The sequence below is a fragment of the Rhinolophus sinicus genome, chromosome X, assembly GCF_036562045.2.
Source record: "Rhinolophus sinicus isolate RSC01 chromosome X, ASM3656204v1, whole genome shotgun sequence".
Taxonomy (NCBI): domain Eukaryota; kingdom Metazoa; phylum Chordata; class Mammalia; order Chiroptera; family Rhinolophidae; genus Rhinolophus; species Rhinolophus sinicus.
The window spans coordinates 96,220,544-96,239,336 of record NC_133768.1 but is presented as its reverse complement, the minus strand read 5'-3'; the positions used below and the strand labels follow the sequence as shown (position 1 = coordinate 96,239,336).

Here is an 18,793-nt window from a genome sequence, read left to right as displayed (position 1 = left end):
ATGGGTTAATTTTTATGACAATGTGAGTCCCCACCCCATTCCCACCCTTGTAGAAAGTCTGCTATCTTTTAGGGCTTTCGTCTCCTCACATTTGGAAAAGCACATTTTAAAAAAATATAAGGATATTGCTGGAATTCCTGGATCTAGAGGAAATTTAAATATATTCAGATTCATGCTCATTATACAACTCTCATTTAAAGTTTTTAATAGCCTTGTCATATTTCTCAGAAAATCATCTGCCTGACTTTGCCAGACTTGGTTTTCTGCCCTGAATGAAAAACTGAAGATCACCAAAAGTAGAGCCTAACTATCCCCTATTCTATCCTTTTTCTAAAAGAAAGAAAAATGAGAGAGAGAGAGAGAGAGAGAGAGAGAGAGAGAGAGAGAGAGAGAGAGAGAGAGAGAGAAAGAAAAATTCTTGGAGGTCATCTGGTGCATAGTGAGGTGGGGAAAAAACAAAAAAAAAAACAACAACAAAAAGAAGCCTGGGCCACCTTCACATCTGCTAGTCATTCCCACTGCTGTGAGTTCAATTCAGAAGTTTTTATTGAACACCTTTGGTGGGGGCGGTACTAATAATCGTTAACATTTACTGAGCCAGGCGCTGTGCTAAACCCTTTATGGGCAATATCCTATGTAATCTTCACAATAGCATTGCCAGGTGGGTATTATTATCTCCCCCATTTTACAGATGAGAAAACTGAGGCTTACAGAGGTTTAGTGACTTTTCCAAAGTCAAATTATGAAATGAAATTAAATCCACTTAGTCTGGTTCCAGAGCCATGTTTCTAATTATTACTCTGTGATGGGCTTCACATTTCTAGGAATTATGCCCAAAACCAGTCTTGAGAACCCAGTATGTGTGAGATGCTGGGATGTTGGGGACTTGAGGTTAAATACTCCACTCTTCCTGCTCTTGGGGAGGCATATACGTAGACAGATGGGGACCCTGCATGGCAGGGTCTCCTTATCTGCTGAGGGGAAGGAGGAAGTCATGGGAAGAGCAGTCGCTTAAACTTGTGGGAATGCTGCATCCTGAATGCAGCTCAGCAGCCAGAGGTCATGGGCATTCAATTTTCCTGTTCAGTGGAGGTTATCTTCTACGAGTTGAACTGCCTCAGTGATTGCATCAACCTTTTTCCATCACTGCCCCAGCTCACTGTAGTGTCGGCTACCTTGAACCCAGCACTTCTTAGACGTGCATGGTCAGCACGGTTTGGGAGAATTGGCTCCATAATCCCCGTGTCAACATTTCTCCTTTATTTCAGTTTTCCCTTTTTTATAAAAGTAAAAACTAAATGAGGCAGATATTTCTGAACCAAATAGCTGTGGTCTTGAGAGCTGGTGGGTCATATAAGACGAGCAGCACATAGGGAAACCCTGAATCCAGGCTTGGTTCTTTCAGCTTGATCTGGAGCCCTCCTGGCATGGCCTCTTGGAGCCTACACTGGACTCTGGAGAGCTCTGTATTTGAATCACCCACGGCTTGACAGGAGAATTAAGTTACTATTAGCAATTTTTGAGTTTTTCAGTGAAATCATGGCAATGGAAGGAAATCCCCAAATCACCTGTTTGGGTAATTTATTTTTGTTTTTCATAGCTCCTGAAGAAAGCAGGGGAGGAAAAGTCATTACTGAGCATCGTTGAAAAGTCTTTTATGTGTTGCATTAATAACTTAGATTTTCTTCAATTTTAGGAAACATTTGGTTCAGGATAAAGTGAACTCACCAACGTGTGTGTGTGTGTGTGTGTGTGTGTGTGTGTGTGTGTGTTTGATACAACATCATTTAGCTTCCAACCTCAACGTACCAAAAAATCACATGTCTCCAAGTTTCTTATAGTTGCTCTGTAATGGTTTGCTTGCCAACTCCCCTCCCATGCACTTTCTCCTTCATTAAATCTCTTCCACAGAAATGGGTTGCCACCAAGTCTAGACTTCAGTAGCATGCAGGAGGAGGGCCAGTTACTGAGGATTTTGATTCATATTACATGAGGGTGGGAGGAGGAGAAGGAAAATCTGTCCTTCTCAGTCCTTCAGATACTCAAATTCTAACACAACAGTATGTTGAAGATGTATAAAATTACTGGAGCATTTACACAGCTATTCCCCAAGATGGCATAAATGCCACAGCACTAGAGCATGTCAGTGTAGGATAGGAAAAGGGAAAAGATCAATAACTGCTTCTCACTCAGGGATCAAGAGTGACTGTTTGATTTTCTTTTGGTTGCATTTTGCTCAGGTGCAGTGTGTATGTTGTACTAACAAGGCAACTGACTCCCTTTTCCGCAGGTTCCTATCATAGGGAAAGGGAAAGATAAAATAGAGGGCACAGATTATTTACAGCGGCTGAGAATGTAATTACAAGGTGCAGTGGCTTGAAACTGAAATTTAGGTTAGCCATTAGGGCTGGGAAAAACATCTTAACAGTGAGGGCAATTGGGCATCCAAAAGATTTGCCTGGGAGCTGGTTAAACAGTATCTCTGGAAGTGCTGAAGGCTAGGGCAGATGTAATGTGAAGAGAGACTCCTACAAATTCGGGGTTGGGCTGGAGGCCCAGACTGATAGGCATCTTCCATTGTCGCCCGGCTCTCTTTGTAATTATTTAATTCCTAATAGCTTGAAACAATTGTTTTCATGTATCCAAGTATGCCTAATTTGTTGAACATAACAGAACAAATGCATGTGAGCAGTGAGAATGAGGCATTTGGATTGTTTCAAGCACCCTTTTAACAGACTTTCTGGAATATGGGCCAAGGACTGAGGCAATATTTTTCACTTCTGCAAGACTTCTTCCTTCTTATAATACGGGTCTATTGCTATTAAAGTGACATTTGGGCTCTGTGAATATGACTTTCACAAGGCTGACCCTAGATAAAATTTTGTTTTGATCACTTTTATCTTTTTAAAAATATTTCCTTTTTGACATTGTCCCTAGTCCCTATCCAGGTGTTCTGGATTATTATCCCTCCCTTCTTTCCTGTGCTGGAGGAATATACGAAGTACACCCTTTAGCCTTGAGGTACTAGGGAATTACTCCAGAAGTGTTGCACTTTGAGACAACACCTGATGAAACTGCTCAAACAAAGTAGTAACTCACCCACGATGAAACATTTAGACGTGACTAGGAAAATATTTATAGGTCGGGTAGAGGGAGAGTGTAAGTATTAGTTTCCTAGGGCTGCCATACAAATTACCTCAAATTTGGTGGCTTCACACAACTGAAATTATTATCTTACACTTCTAGAGTCCAGAAATCCAAAATCAAAGTGTTGCCAGGGCCACATTCCCTCTAAGGGCTCTAGGAGAGAATCCTTCTTTGCCTCTTCAGGTGGCTCCAGGCCTTCCTTTATTTGTAGCTGCATCATTCTAATCTCTGCCCCTGTCTTCACAAGGCTTTCTACTCTTCCTGAGTCTCTCCTCTGAGTCTTTTATAAGGACACTTGTATCAGGCGGGGTTCTCTGGTCCCGCTTTCCACATAAAAACGCAGGATACGGCAAGGCCAAAAAAGAACACCAATGGAGCTATAAATGGGGGGTGGGGGGTTCATACCACTATAGTCTCACTGGCAGCTGGGTTGGAGACACAGGAAGTAGGCTGCACATGATGTGCAATCCGCCGTCCACTTCTGTGCCAACCAACCCACCAGCGTAGCCATGGCAGTTATATTAGTAGCTAATGGCTAACTGGTAACGGCTGATGGCCAACTAGTTACAGCTGACGGCCATCTACTACCCGAGCCAGAACCTTTTTACGTGAGGCCAAGAGCCTGGAAACTGCTCTCTGGGACTCTGTCCCCACACTCCACCCTTCCAGGATCTTGCCTCACAATCTACATGACAAGTGTCTTCCACGAGGGGGCCCTGTGTCAGGAACCCAGCTCACGAGAAAAAGTTTCAGTCCAGTTCACGTAATATCATAGGGAGTGTCTCTTGATGTCCACCTACTTTCTGGGCACAGCCAGGATTCTCAGGGTACTGTGCTGGAACAATAAATAGTGGCTCACAGCCAAGGTGCTTACATATTCTCAATGGCGGCAGATCGAGACACAGGAAGCAAACATCCGCCAGTTCTACTACATGGTGGTACATTCCCAAGCAAACAGTCAAGAGGTCCATCAAATCGTGTATTGAAGGCACTGCAGCGTGCACAGGTGGCATCACCTTATTCAACTCCCCATAGTCCACAGTCATTTGCCAGGTCCCATCTGGCTTCTTGACAGGCCATACTGGGGAGTTAAAGGGACTGTGCGTTGGCCTCACAATATGTGCCTTCTCCAATTCCAATATTGTACGACCAATCTCCTCCTGTCCTCCTGGCAGGCAGCACTGTCGCACTGTAACCACGCGCCAGGGCTGTGGAAACACTTGAGGAGGGTGGTGAGCATGCCCGCGTGTCACCGCTTTCACCACCCGGATCCGGAGACGGAACTCTCCCACCGACGTCTGTAAGCTGAGGCCATGTAGCACGTCCACCCCTAGAATATACTCCAGAACGGGGGAGACATAAACCTTGTAGGTACGAGGAGGAAGCCTTCCTATACCCAGTGGTAAGGAAACGGCTTTCACAGTCAGAGTCTTTCCCCCGTAGCCATCAATGCAGACTGCTGGTCCGGGGAACAGCTCTGGGTTCCCATAAACAAGACTGCAGTCGGCGCCAGTGTCAACTAGGGCCAAAACCCTCTGCACATTAGAAGGGGACCAATGTATGGACAGTTCCACGTGGGGCTTCCGGTCCCTGCTCGTCCCCTCTGATCAGGTACCTTGGCCCCACCCCTAATCAAGCTGAAAGGAGTTGGATTTAAGCGGCTGCATGAAGTCCTGGAAGGACACGGGTCATGCTTTCCCGGACTTCTCCTTTAGGCTTTGCCGGAATTGCTATTCCGGACACAACTGTTTCCAAAGTTCCAACAAGAGTGCATTGGTGTGTCGGTCTATTTTTTCCCGATCGACCCCTGCTGCCACGAGATCACGCCACATCTGCATGCGTCTTGCTCTCTGAGGCCCGCGACCTTGCCCCCTTACTTTAGATTTGGGCTTCCAGGTCTCAACTGCGTGGACCTCCTGGTCTTAACTCCCCTTGCCGCCGGCTTGCAACATCCCCTAGGGTGGCCATGGCAGTTGTAACTTCATGGATCTGCCGCCCTACATAGGGCGTAAGAATGGCAACCAAGGATCCAAAAGCACTCGCAGGTGCAGTATCCAAAACCAGATCTCTCATGCTGGCTGTACAACGTTCGTCATCCAGCCCCTGCATATTAGGGTTGAACATAGCATGTCTCATACCCATTTCACGGATGATTTGATTAAGTTCAGTATATGATCGCCATTGACTCACACTGTCTGGCAGCTCACCAGCCTGTCCCCATACTGTGCGTACCACAGCAGTGAGCCACTCTATTAGAGTGTGGTTGCCCTGGTCTTGGGCCAACCTATGGCAATTCTGTAACCTGTGTCGCAGGGATGGATTCCCTGTCACAAAGGCGAGCTTTTCCATTTTGCCTGGGGAACAGAGAATGCTGTCTGCCCCCTCATCCTGTAAAATTAGCAGCTAAGCCGAGACTGGGTCTCCAGGGCACTGTTGGCACTGCCTCCCCAGCTCCTGCAACTCAGTGGGAGTGTAAGGGATGTAGGTTGTGAACGAAGTCATTGCTGGGTTGCCAGCAGCAACGCCCCCACGGCCCAAAGGCTGTTCGTACTTCACCTTTTGCTGCATGATGGGCCAGGCGTGGGGGTTGGGAGCTACATTGTCTCCACTGGCTTCCGCCTCTGCCTCAGAATCTATACTATGGGGCTCCTCCTCTAACAGGTGGACCCGAGCTTCCAGCACCTCCCACCGGGACACCTGGTCCCGCACCTGGGCTATTTCAGCAAACGCTTCCTCTGAGTTATGACACAACATGGTGAGGACCTCCTCCATCTGGCGGTCCTGAGCTTCCAGTGCCTCCCCCTGGGGTTGCTGGTCCCACACCTGGGCCATTTCATTAAGCACGTCTTCCGTGTTACAACGCAACGCGGTGAGGAACATCCAGCCCACACGGTCGGCTGTACCCTTCGCCTTCTCTGGCAACCGCTCAGATAGAACCTGCAGGGCCCTCCCCACGCTGGCCAGAGAGCCATCCATGTCCTCCCACCCCTCCTCTGGGTCCAACTCCTGAGAACACTGTGTGACTCTGTCCTCCTGCCCAAGGTCAGACACCATTCCTACCTGGCCGGAGTCCTGCTCGCCACACTAGGTGTCCGATTGGGTAGAGGCCTCAGTGTAAGATGACCGCAACCTTCGGAGCCTACCGCAGCAGCAGGCTACCAAACAGCAGGCGATGCCTGCTATGGCCAACAGGGCGGCATGCCATCCAAAGGCTCGAGAGCACCACCAATTCACCGAGGGGTCACGTTTCTCCCAGGCAGATTGCGTTTCCTGCTCCTGGCGCCACTCCTCACAGGCTTCCCGAGACTGAGTTTTCTGATGCATAAACTGCTCCACCATCCTTTGGAGAGTTTTGGCCGGCACCATACTCTGCTTGCTGCGCCATGTGTCATGCGGGGTCTCTGGTCCCATTCCCCGCATAAGAACGCAGGATATGGCGAGGCCAAAAAGGAACAGGATAGGGGGATCATACCACTATAGTCTTGCTGGCGGCTGGGTTGGAGACACAGGAAGCAGGCTGCACACGATGCGCAATCTGCCGTCCGCTTCTGTGCCAACCAACCCCCCAGAGTAGCCACGGCAGTTATATTAGTGGCTGATAGCTAACCGGTAACAGTTGATGGCCAACTAGTTATAGCTGATGGCCATCCACTACCCAAGGCAGCACCTTTCCACGTGAGGCCGAGAGCCTGGAAACTGCTCTCTGGGACTCTGTCCCCACACTTGTCATTGGATTTAGGGCCCATCTGGATAATCCAGGATGACCTCATCTTAAGATCCTTAATTTAGTTTCATCTGTAAGACCCTTTTTCCAAATAAGGTCACATTCACAGGTTCTGGGGGTTGGGACATGGACATATCTTTTTGGGGGACACCATTCTTGGTATATAAAGAGATTAATGAGTTAGTGTATGGCCTTCATGGAAATGCAGAAAGAAAAGAACCTTGGAGGTCACAGGGTCTAGCCTCCTATCAAGTGCAGGAGTCCTTTCTCTAGTGTCCATGATATTGCTACCCAAATTAAGTTTGAATTCTTTAAGACACAGGGAACTTACTATGTATAGAAAACAGGGTCTCGTTGAGTATTTGTTCATTCATTCAACAAGCATTTATTGAATATGTACTATATACTGAGCATTGTGCCATGTCAAGGAATACAAAGATAGCCAAGCTATAAGTAATTCCTGGCTACAGAAACTTAACAATTTAATAAGAGGGATAAGAAAAGTATACCAATAACTATAAAACCTAGATTGCAAAATGCAGTATGAGATCTACAAAGTGTGTAGAAAATTCTGAGTTGACAGCTCATGGAGTTTATTTGGTGGGGAGTGTAGCTTGGGGAGGGGAGACAAACATTATAAAAGAGACACTTGAGAGAGAGCGCCTTGTAGATGAGAAGATTTTAATAGCTGAAGCTAGGGGAAGAGCACTCCAGGGATAGGAATAGCATGAGCAAAACAGGAAGCAGGAAATGGAGGCATATGTTTGGGAAACATTAAATACAAGTTTAATTCTCACAACTACTTTGAGAGGCAGGTGTAATTGTCCCCATTTTATAGATAAGCAAGCTGAGGCTCAGAGATTAAGTAACTTGCCTAAGATAACATGGCTATTAAGTGACCAAGTTGGGGTTCACACTCTGGTCTGTCTGATTTCAGAATCCTTCCCTTTGCCACTACATGCCATCCCATCAGGAAGCTATCTGCCATTAGTTGGCCTCTGGAGACAAAGGGAATGTGGTCACTACATGGGGTGAAGCACTGTAAAGGCTGAGTTAACTGTTGAACTTGGCCCCATATCCATGTTCATGTATATAGCCAAGTACTATTAACCAAACTTTCCTAGAAGGGCAGAAACAAGTCCTTTGCTTCTTTTGTGTCCTCCCAATGCCCATTCTAGAATGGGCCCAGTGACTATCGATTGACCTACAGTTGGAGAACTTAGATTCTCAGACCTGAGATTACCTTAGGGGTCATTTAATTAGGCCCAGATTTGAGAAGGTATTTGGTTAAGTCACACAGCTGATTTGGTAGCACAGCAGATAACACTTTAGTCTTGGTAGCAAAGGACTCTTTCCCCGCAATGTGCTTACATAGGGAAAGGCCTAGCACTGAGATTGGGCCTAGGGTATTGAAATTCTCAGCTATGCTCCAGGTCTGCATATTTGAAGATTGTATCTGAAAAATAAAAATTATACAGTTCCAGAATGACAGGCTCTCAGCTACTTATCTGAGTAGAATAATAATTAATGAAAGAGTGACTAGGAGAGACAAGAAAATTGACTTAGTTTATTCCCTCTGGCAGAATTCTCAACTAAAAGAATGATTATCCCAACTCCAGAGTAGCTGGCATTGTTCTCCAAACCAATTTTTTTTTTTTTTTAAAGATTTTTTTTTTTTTTTTTTATTGGGGGAAGGGGAACAGGACTTTATTGGGGAACAATGGTCAAATTGTTGTCCTTTCAGTCTTAGTTGTGGAGGGTTCTGTTCAGCTTCAAGTTGTTGTTCTTTCAGTCTTAGTTGTGGAGGGCGCAGCTCAGCTCCAGGTACAGTTGCCGTTGCTAGTTGCAGGGGGCGCAGCTCACCATCCCTTGCGGGAGTCGAACCGGCAACCTTGTGGTTGAGAGGACAGGCTCCAACCAACTGAGCCATCCAGGAGCTCAGCGGCAGCTCAGCTCAAGGTGCCGTGTTCAATTTTAGTTGCAGGGGGCGCTGCCCACCATCCCTTACGGGAGTCGAGGAATTGAACTGGCAACCTTGTGGTTGAGAGCCCGCGCTCCAACCATCAACTGAGCCATCCGGGAGGCAGCTCAGCTCAAGGTGCCGTGTTCAATCTTAGTTGCAGGGGGCAGAGCCCACCATCCCTTGCGGGACTCGAGGAATTGAACTGGCAACCTTGTGGTTGAGAGCCCACTGGCCCATGTGGGAATCGAACCGGCAGCCTTCGGAGTTAGGAGCACGGAGCTCTAACCGCCTGAGCCACCGGGCCGGCCCCCAATTTTGTTTTTATTAGGGGTTCCCCCCATCTAAATAGACTGTGTGTCTGTGTTTGAGAGAGAGAGAGAGAGAGAGAGAGAGATCTCTTCATTTTCCCTGGAACAGAGTACTGCTCTTCTAAAAGTTGCTCTAGTGGTATCAATTAATCTGACCTAGTTTCTTTAAAACTGAACTCTCTTGAAGTTCTGGCATTGGTTCCAAGTGAGAGGGGCGGGCATCAAGCCCAAACCTCAGTGGGCCTCTTGAGATACAAAGATGAGTCAGTCACAAGTCTTTCCATCAAGGAACTTAAATCTAGTGGAGGTAAGGCATGCAAACATAACTATGATTGAAAGTTAGAGAGTGTGAGAAGTGTCTTTGTAAAGATGCAGAGTGCTATGGGAATTCAAAGGACAGAAAGCTCGTGGAGTACGTCTCTTTCTGCTCCCACAAACACTCTCTCCTGTGGGAATCCAATCCAAAGATAACTAGGAGTCAATTATACCTCAGTAAAACTGGAAAATATAAAACAAACAAAAAATAACCAAATATAACCAGGAATCATCTTGTAGTAGGGCTCGCATAGCTCCCCTTCATGTGGCCCTTGTCACTCTCCACCAGATCACTTTTCCCTCCAGCCTTACCAGGTTCCTTTGTAATGCCCCAACATGCCACCCACTTTCACACATCTGTGACCTTGCTCCATTTTTCCTGGAGGTTTTTTAAGAAAGAGAATGATGTGATCATATAGGTACTTTAGGAATATCAGTCCAGGGCTTGTGTGGAGGAGAGTGTAGAGACAAGAAGGCCAGTTTGGAGGCTGTTCTAGTGGTTCAAGTGAAAAGAGGTGAGATGATGAGGCAGATATGGAAAGGAGGGGAATGATGAGGGACATTTAAAAATCAGAGCCAGTGGGATTAGTGACATTTGGTTATAGGGGATGAGGGCAAGTGAGGTGTCCAGAATGACGTAGAGATTTCTAGATTCTATTTAGTTTAGGTGCCCATTTTCTGGACCAGTCCGTGAACTCCCTGTTCACTATTGTATTCCTTGCGCTGAGCATATTCCCTGGCACAAAGTAGGCATTCAGTAAATGTTGGATGAGTGAATCATTCACCACGTTGGCAGGCTGAATGTAATCTTTGAATTCGTGTTCCCAGAGTACATGTTGACTGCTGGTTGGGAATGTGGTCCAGAAAGAACCTCTTTGTGGGAGAGGATAGCAATCTAGGGATCCAACCTTTACTGGACATGATATGATATGCAGTTAATTGACAGTTGGCAATAGAGATAAAGGTAATTCATTCTTTAATTCTCAGGCTTAGAGAATGGCTTATCTCTAGGGTTGCTTTAAACTCCTAGTACTCCTGTGTGGTAGCGACATTTTGGCCTGTATTTTTGCACAGGCAGAATCTATGGTGGCCCCAGGCATGATCTTTGATTTAAAGTCTGAGGTTGTGATACCCAGGTGCGTCCTCTTCAAGGTCATGTTCTTTCAGGCTAAATAACAGAAGGGTAACCTTCAGCTGGGTTCCTTAGGATGATTTCTTTCACCAGCAATCATCACTTTCCCCTACCAAATGCAGCCGTTTCTTTCATCTGTATTCCTATCTTGATTAGTAAGAAATTAATGAGTGTGTAAGATTTGATTTAGATAATGATTAATTAGTGTAAAAGGCACCGTTCTAATAGCAAGTCACTATTATGTGCTAAGGAAATTAGCTAATATTTTTGGATGGCAAATTGACTTGTCCTCCATTTATAAAAAACCTTTTAAAAATGCCTGATATGTTTTTTTTTCCTCTCGGTTCATTAGTAGAGCAAACTGCACTTAATCCTTTGGATAATTTTAATAGGCATCTATTATTTTCCCTACAAGCCATGCAGCAACCAGTTTCAGATATCATTCATTCATTTGCTTAATATTACTTTAATGACAATATTACATTATTATTTTTAGCACAATGTACCTTTGTTAGCAAAAAAGTAATCTGGTGTTCATAAAGGAGACCTTGGCAATGAAATGTGTCAAATCATCATATATATATATTGGAAAGTTTTCAATTTTCATTGTTACTGAGCCCTGACGATTCACTCTCTTCTGTTGCTCTTTCAATATGTTCTATCCTCTCTTAGGAAAGTATAAGGATTAAGGTCTACATTAATATTTCTGTTCTTTAATGTGTTTTTTAATGTGATATTTGACAATTTATAGTCGTTAGCTAAAATTGCAGTCTAGTAAAATAGCCAACATATAGAACATAATAAAGCTAATTAGAGAATCGAAGGACTGCAAGTGACCTTGAGGGGTTACTTAGTCCATTTCCCAATTTCAGGCTGTAAGACTAATCTTCCTAAATAGCACTCTTCATCATATTATGCCTCTGCTTAAGAACCAACAGTGGTCCTTTATTCCCTATGAGGTCAAGCCCACAGGCTCTGTCTGCATTCAAGGCCCTTCAAATTCTGGCCTATCTTGCCTGATAAGCTAGCTATGCCCTAGATTCCAGCTTCTCTCCAGGCAGGTTAGTCTTGCCCACTACTCCACTGGTGCCAAACACATTTCACCCATTGGCCTCTCCAAATCCTTCCTTTTCCTTACTGTCCAGCTCAAGCCCCACGGCCTCCTGGAGTTCTTCTTTGACCCCTAGAGCCTCTGGTGAGCATTCCCTTATCTAGAAAATGTTGTCCACATTACATATTTTAAAAATCAACTTTATTGAGATACAATTTGCAAATAATAAGATGCACCCATTTTGAGTGAAAAATTTAATGAGTTTTGACAAATGTATATATTCACGTAACCACTACCCTACTTAAAACATGGACTATTTCCATCACCTCAGAAAATGTACTACATATTTTGTCACCTAACATAGACCAACTTTTACTGTTCTCTAGCTGTTTTTGTGTGTGAAAGCCTGGTCTCTCTTAGCATGAATTTATTTTTTATTTGTTTATTTTAATTTTACTTAACATGTATTGAATATTTACCTTATACCAAGAAGGCTAAGAGCTTTACATGTATAATCTCACTCAATCCTTGCCATAACTCTCTAAAGTAAGTGCTTTTGATAACCTCATTTTATGGATAAGGACAAAAAGCCATGTAGAGGTTAAAAAGCCTACCCTTGCTTGCACAGCTAGCAAGTGGTGGGGGTAGGACTAAATTATAAGCAACTTGATAAGAGGGGTCATGAGTACTTTTGCTCTTTCCTGCCCACCATAGTTCCTACCACGGTGTTGAGGCCATTAATACTTACTGATTTGGAATAAAATCCAATAGAATAGACACATTTAAACAATCCCAAACACATTGTTTACTGTCCTCTTCCAATTAGGGGCAGGGCTCAAGCCCTGCATCTCCAAGTGATTGTGAGCCTGTGACTGCCCAGTAAAGAGGAACTGAAGTTCCAGTCCTGGGGGAGGTGGCTAAGGGAAACCAGGAACAGTATAAAATGTCAAGTTCTTGACTGGAGCCAAACTAAACAAGAACTGGGCCCAGAGGAGAGAGTCTGTGATGGAGGTCAAGAAGACAAGACCACAGGTAGCCAAGCCTAAGACATCCCCTGGCACAAGAGCACACATCTGCAGGAAGCCTTCTGTGGACCACCTTTCGTTTAGCCTCTGGGCGGGGTAGGCAACTGGTAAGGTGCTCAGCTTGGATACATGTGGGAATAATCCCCCAGAGAAAATCTTCCATAACTCAAATATCCCCTTTCAGGTGTAAGACCCAGAACTGGACCCAATGTGCAAGCAAGACATTGTCTCAAAACAATTAGAAGTAAATTGTTTCGTAGTTCCTTCAAATGAAACATCTGTTTGTGTATCTTCAAGATGTTTGGAAATTGATTTTTGTGGTATTTTACAATACTCTTCCAATATCAAAGTTAAGCATGCACATGTAAAATTGTCAGGGTCATCTGTCTCCACTACTTATTTTTAGATGAGACAGACACAAACTTCTTTACTAGTGTTCTCAGTCTGCAGTGCTCATTAATTCAACACTATATGCACAGGGCTGAATGGGATTGACAGGGCATCCCAAAGGAGATGGGAGTCATTCTCTGCTCTTCAGGAACTCAAATCTAGGGAAGGATATTACAGTATGAAGGTACTTTTTAATCCTTCCAAATAAATGGAAACTAGCAGCCCTGTAATGACTTCAGTTAATTTTCTCTCTCTCTCTCTCTCTCTCTCTCTCTCTCTCTCTCTCTCTCTCTCTCTCTCTCTCTCTCTCCTTCCTTCCTTCGTTCCTTCCTTCCTCTCTCTCTCTGTCTCTCCCTCACTCTCTTTTTTTAACACATGGAAATGCAAGTTATTAAGCCTGACATAGTTGAACCTTTCTGGCTCTCCTTATCTCCATCCCAGGCTATATTGTTTGTCTCTGTTCCCATTTCCCAGCTGAATTCCATTTTAACAACAACAAAATGTGAGCACCTCTGATGAGTGTGGCCCACCATTACTTTTCCTTTCCATCTAATAAAGGAGCAATTTTCCTTTAACTTTCTTTTGTTCCTGACATACTTAAAGAATGCTTTGCTATTTACTGTGTCTTTTATAGATTGCATCTTATTTCTTGAATTGGCCTTTCTGCTTTTATGCACACAAGTATGTACCCATTCTCCGTGTACCTCTTTAGTTGTTTGCCCTTGGTTTTACTTCTTATTCATCTCACTTGGGATTTGGTTCCCAGAGTAATTCTTTGTTTTGTTGATGAGTATTCCTGTCTAAATTCTTTCTCTGTTTCTTTCTGTTTTGTGTATTCTTTCTGTTTTATTTCTTTTGTGCACATGTTCATGCATTGAAATAGTTATATTTCGTTGCTGTCATTTCATTTAGGCATGTCTAGCTCTCCTGGCCCACTTTATTCCTTATGCTGTCTTGTACTGGGCCTTATTTTAAGCTGGCCTGTGAGTTATGTGAACTTTTCTTAAAACAATGTTTTTCCTTTTGGCATATATTTCTCTCCTTCCTGGTTTGGAAATCCTGAATTCTTACCAGTTTATAGATAGTTTATTTCCTCCAATCTATAGCTAACTCTTAGCCCCCAGATCAGTTGTATTGTTTTTATCACTCAACCAGGCAGTGATAACTGGGAGGGAGGATAAATATTGCTATATAAACATTTCTTACATTTGAATATAACATATACCTTCTGACATGTTTTCCCCCAAAGTTCTAGATTTTTGGCTAAATGAATTCTTGAGGTAGTGGGAGCTTATACAATTATGAGACTTGACCCCCTCAGGGAAGGGGCACTCTATACAAGGTCTAAGTTACTTTATGAATTAGCATATCAAAGGCAAACCAAACTGGTGTCATCATGGTAATTCAAAGAATTATTACTGGGCTTCTGTAGGTACACTGAGTGGGAATTTGTTACCTTCTAAGATCTAAGCAACTCATAGTACTTCACAGAGAGATCTGAGCCCTATTATTTTGTAACTTTCACAAGCTAGAGCTGGTGGGAGTAGGAACAGTACTAACAGCCACCCTGCCAAATAAACCCTACCACTTCTGAAAAACGGAACTCATCAACAATGGAGATTTAAAAACACAAAAGATTTTATGTATAACATTTAATTTTATGAATATATTCAAATACAGATTGTTTCAAACACACTGCCTCAGTTTACCAAGAAAGTAAATAAAACCTGGATAAATGGACAGGAACTTGGTATATGGAAAGTAACTGCTATATAGACTTTTTCATATCTACATGTGTGTTGCAACCCCCCTTGTGTAAATCTAGATTAGCATCTCTTCCCTAAGGAGACTCCCTTCTTGGTCCAGTAAACTGAATCAGTTTCTACTCCTAGAATAGCATCACATTTTGTAACCTCGTATAGAAAGAACACAGTGAGCTAGAACTAGCTGTTGTTTTGTTTTTTTTTTCTTTTTCTGAAGATAATCATAAAGCCTTTAAGCTTAGACCATGTTTAAAATCAATTTAAGGTTTGTTTGTGAGATTGACATTTATAGGAGATAAATCTGAATTCTGTGTCTCCAGACCCCAGATTGTATTCTGACACATTAAACATCACCTTTCTATAGATCTAGTACTATAAATTGCAGTGCTGAATTAGGTTTGGGGATATGTATTATCTGTACTCTCCTTTCCTACTTTTGTCAGCAGCTCCCTTGAGGAGGGGGAAGTGGAATGCTTGGAGTCAATACCCTGGACTCCAGTGATTTCATGTGAGGCAGAACTTGAAACTTGGACATACTCATATACATTAAAGCCATGAATAACTGGAATTCCTAGGGAAATAAGATGTTGTAATAAAAATAAATTTTCTGGTAACTAGTTCCCTAATTTTAGACTAAGCAGGGAGATCATTTGGCAAATTTTCATGGAAATGCAAAAATAAAAAAGCATTTTACATTATAAGGGAGGTAGCAATGAAGTAGCTTAGGAGTTCAGAGGAAAAAGAGGTCGGCATTTGTGATAGAGCTATAATTGGCATTGTAAGGGACATTGGCGATAGCCTGAATGATAACATTTTTCTCTGGATGTGTCCTCTGTGAATCTTGCCCCAGACCTTTAGTTAAAACAATAACAGCAACAAAGATTTGATGTGATATTGATGTTTTATTCATTTCTCTCAAAAAGCAACATTGGTTGGCCTGACGTATATTTCATCAGGAAATCTTAACTGGAATTTTGAAAATTGCTTCTTGGTTGTGTTCTCATTCATAAATTATAATCAAAGAAAATATATTGTAGGAGTGTAGATTAATCTTTTAACAGACAAATTAAATATCAGTGTTCAATGACGTATGCTTGGTGCTATAAATTAGTTTATGCAGAATATATGAGTCAAGCCTAGGCAATTAATTCTAATGGTTATTTAAAAAGAATAAGTCATAAGTATAATTGGGAGAAAGTAGGGATTAGTTAAGATAAATACTAATTTTGAATAATCAAGATTTTACTGTGTTTTGAAAGACATGTATTGTTTTGCCCTGTTCACCTCTTTTTTGTTGGTATGTGTATGTGTGATATTCTGTTTACTGAAACATGAAAAACTGTTTGTTTCAGGATCAGATTTGCAAGTATGTCTTCCCAAGGGCCCAACATGCTGCTCAAGAAAGATGGAAGAAAAATACCAACTAACAGCACGATTGAACATGGAACAACTGCTTCAGTCTGCAAGTATGGAGCTCAAGTTCTTAATTATTCAGAATGCTGCGGTTTTCCAAGGTGAGTTCTGGGGATCATTTTAGATGTACTGCTCAATGGTATCATTATGTGGGCACTGGGCTTTCAAATGCTAAGTATAATTTATAAATTACCATTCTAGCATTAATACTTGATCTAAAAACCTCCCAGTGAGAGATTCTGTTTAAGGAAAAATACGGTTTTTAAAGAAGCTTCATTCCAATCTTTGGAAAGGTGAGTATTATCAAAAATCATTGTCCAAGGACATTCTGTTGACCTGTATGTAAAGGCTGTAAATCTCTGCAGAAAGAGTAAATATTTTCTCTCAACTAGACTGTAAGGCTTGCTTAAAAAACAAAGAAAATTTACTTAAATATTAGTCGTCTCAAGGAGTGAGTTAGATACTTGTGGGAACATGCACAAACTCCTTCTGACCACTGGGACCATTTCCATTTAAGAGAGAGAAACTGGCTTGATGGCCCTACTTTTCTCATTTGTGTGAGTGGTTTCCACATCTCCCTTTGTGAGTCTCACTTCTTACTATGCCTGTGTATGACTGTAAAAGAAGCTGTTGTGGCATTGTCAGATGGGTAGGAAATTGCATTTCTCTTTGCTAACATATGGGACTATCATGGCAGGATGGGGAGTACCTCCCTTGATTCAAAGACCCAGCTAAGGATGGTGATGTTAGTGGTAGTGGTGATAGCAAGCATTTATACACATATAATATTATGTGCTAGGTGCTCTTAAGTGCTTTACATATATTAATTCATTTACTCCTCACAATAATCCTATGAAGTATTATTATTATCCCCATTCTGTGGATGAAAATGCAAGGCACACCGTGGTTAAGTAACTTGCCCAAGGTCACACCACCAATAAATGTTGAAAGCAGGATTTGAACCCAGATGGCCTGGCTCTTAGAGTCTATACTTTTTACAACCTCAATATGCTGCCTCCTATGAGGGAAAATTATGTTATTGGGGCTTTCTTTTGTCTTTCCTTAAGCAGATGGAATCAGCTGCCTTTTTCTTGCCCCACAAGAGAGAATTGGGATCATAGAGAAAAACAATACTTCTGACTACTTGATATTCCAAATCTTTAGATTTATAACACCTTTATAAGAATTAACCTCTTTGAATTGTAAGGTGGGTTCATTATAGCTTATTTTGTGTATTATAATGAAATTCTTAGAGTTAGCTAATAAAATTATTCAAATTAGCTAATAAAGCATACATTCACAACAGTTTTTTTTGGGTCAAAGCCTCAGGGGATGTTGGGTTGATTATATGAAGTACAATATATAAGCTTGAAGTATTTGTTAACCTATTTATGTAGTCAGACTCTTATGAAGAGTTTGTTGAGACTAACAATTTGGCAATAGAATAAATAATTTAAGCTGATTTTGAAAATACATGTACCATTCATGTATTTCTTACACTGGTTTTGGAACTGATCTGCTAGCTGGAAGTGGGGTGATAAGAAGTGATGTGACATGAGATTTGGGTTGAAGAAGAGAGCTGAATCTTACTCTTTGGGATGTCAAGGTGCCTTTTCAGAATGGAGTATTTGTGATTTGTTTCATTCCCAGAATAACCAGGCCCCCAGATGTTAACTGATGACCATTGCCTGCCTGGAGCCGGGTGGTAGGGTGATCACACTGGTATTCTTGCATACAGAGTAGCTGACATGATTGTCCATCTGAAGGCCTGTCAGCATCTCTGTCCAGTCCTGCATTTTGTATACTGTGTTTTCTAGGCCCGGATCAGCATAAGACTAGGAGAGAGGAAGTTCTGACAATATTTTGATTGGATGAGCTTCCAGATATGGCTGTTGTAGCATGGAGGTTGAATACTAATCATATGCAACAGAGGGTGGAGAATGTGGGCAGCACCTACTAGTTGTATCTCTCTCTCTCTCTCTCTCTCTTTCACACACACACACACACACACACACACACGCACGCAAATATATATATACTCTCAAATTATGAGGACAGGCAGAAGGACAACCCTGGCAAAACATGGACACAAGTAAATGATGTCTGAACTCATTACTGGTGCCTTCTACCTTGTTACCATGTATATTTGGCTCCTTATCTTGTTTCATTCTTTTTTCTTACGTTTTTGCTGCTTCATTTTTAGAAAAAAAAATAACCCCCATAGGAAAAAGATAGACTATGGTCCCAGACCTCAAGGCAATTATGCCATGTTTGTGAGACATTGTCCCCAATTCCTTTCTGTGACAAACGTCTGGAGAGACAAGACTAAAATCAGAGACAAGGTAATGAATGGGCTGGGGGGGTACAGTTCTTTGTTTTTTTCCCTAAAAATTAATTTCTTCCCCAATATTCTGATAGAGAAAATTATTGAGGAAGTTGCTCCAGTACTTCACTCGTATGAAATTTGATGCTATTTTCTCCACCACATGAAGTTGAAGAAAACTGGTCTTGATTTTGGCCTAGATCCACAATCTCTTTAGGATTCCTTCACTAGTCCACTTT

The 18,793-nt window shown here is 42.6% G+C and overlaps 1 protein-coding gene across 1 annotated transcript in view; it reads left to right on the top strand.

Annotated features, from left to right (window-relative positions):
- The window catches only part of GPC3 (glypican 3), a 472,819-nt gene that overhangs the window by 15,987 nt on the left and 438,039 nt on the right, over positions 1-18,793 (top strand). Inside the window, exon 2 of the mRNA XM_019717458.2 lies at positions 16,171-16,332. Within this exon, the coding sequence (XP_019573017.1) occupies positions 16,171-16,332 (162 nt within the window). The remainder of the gene's footprint in view (positions 1-16,170; positions 16,333-18,793) is intronic.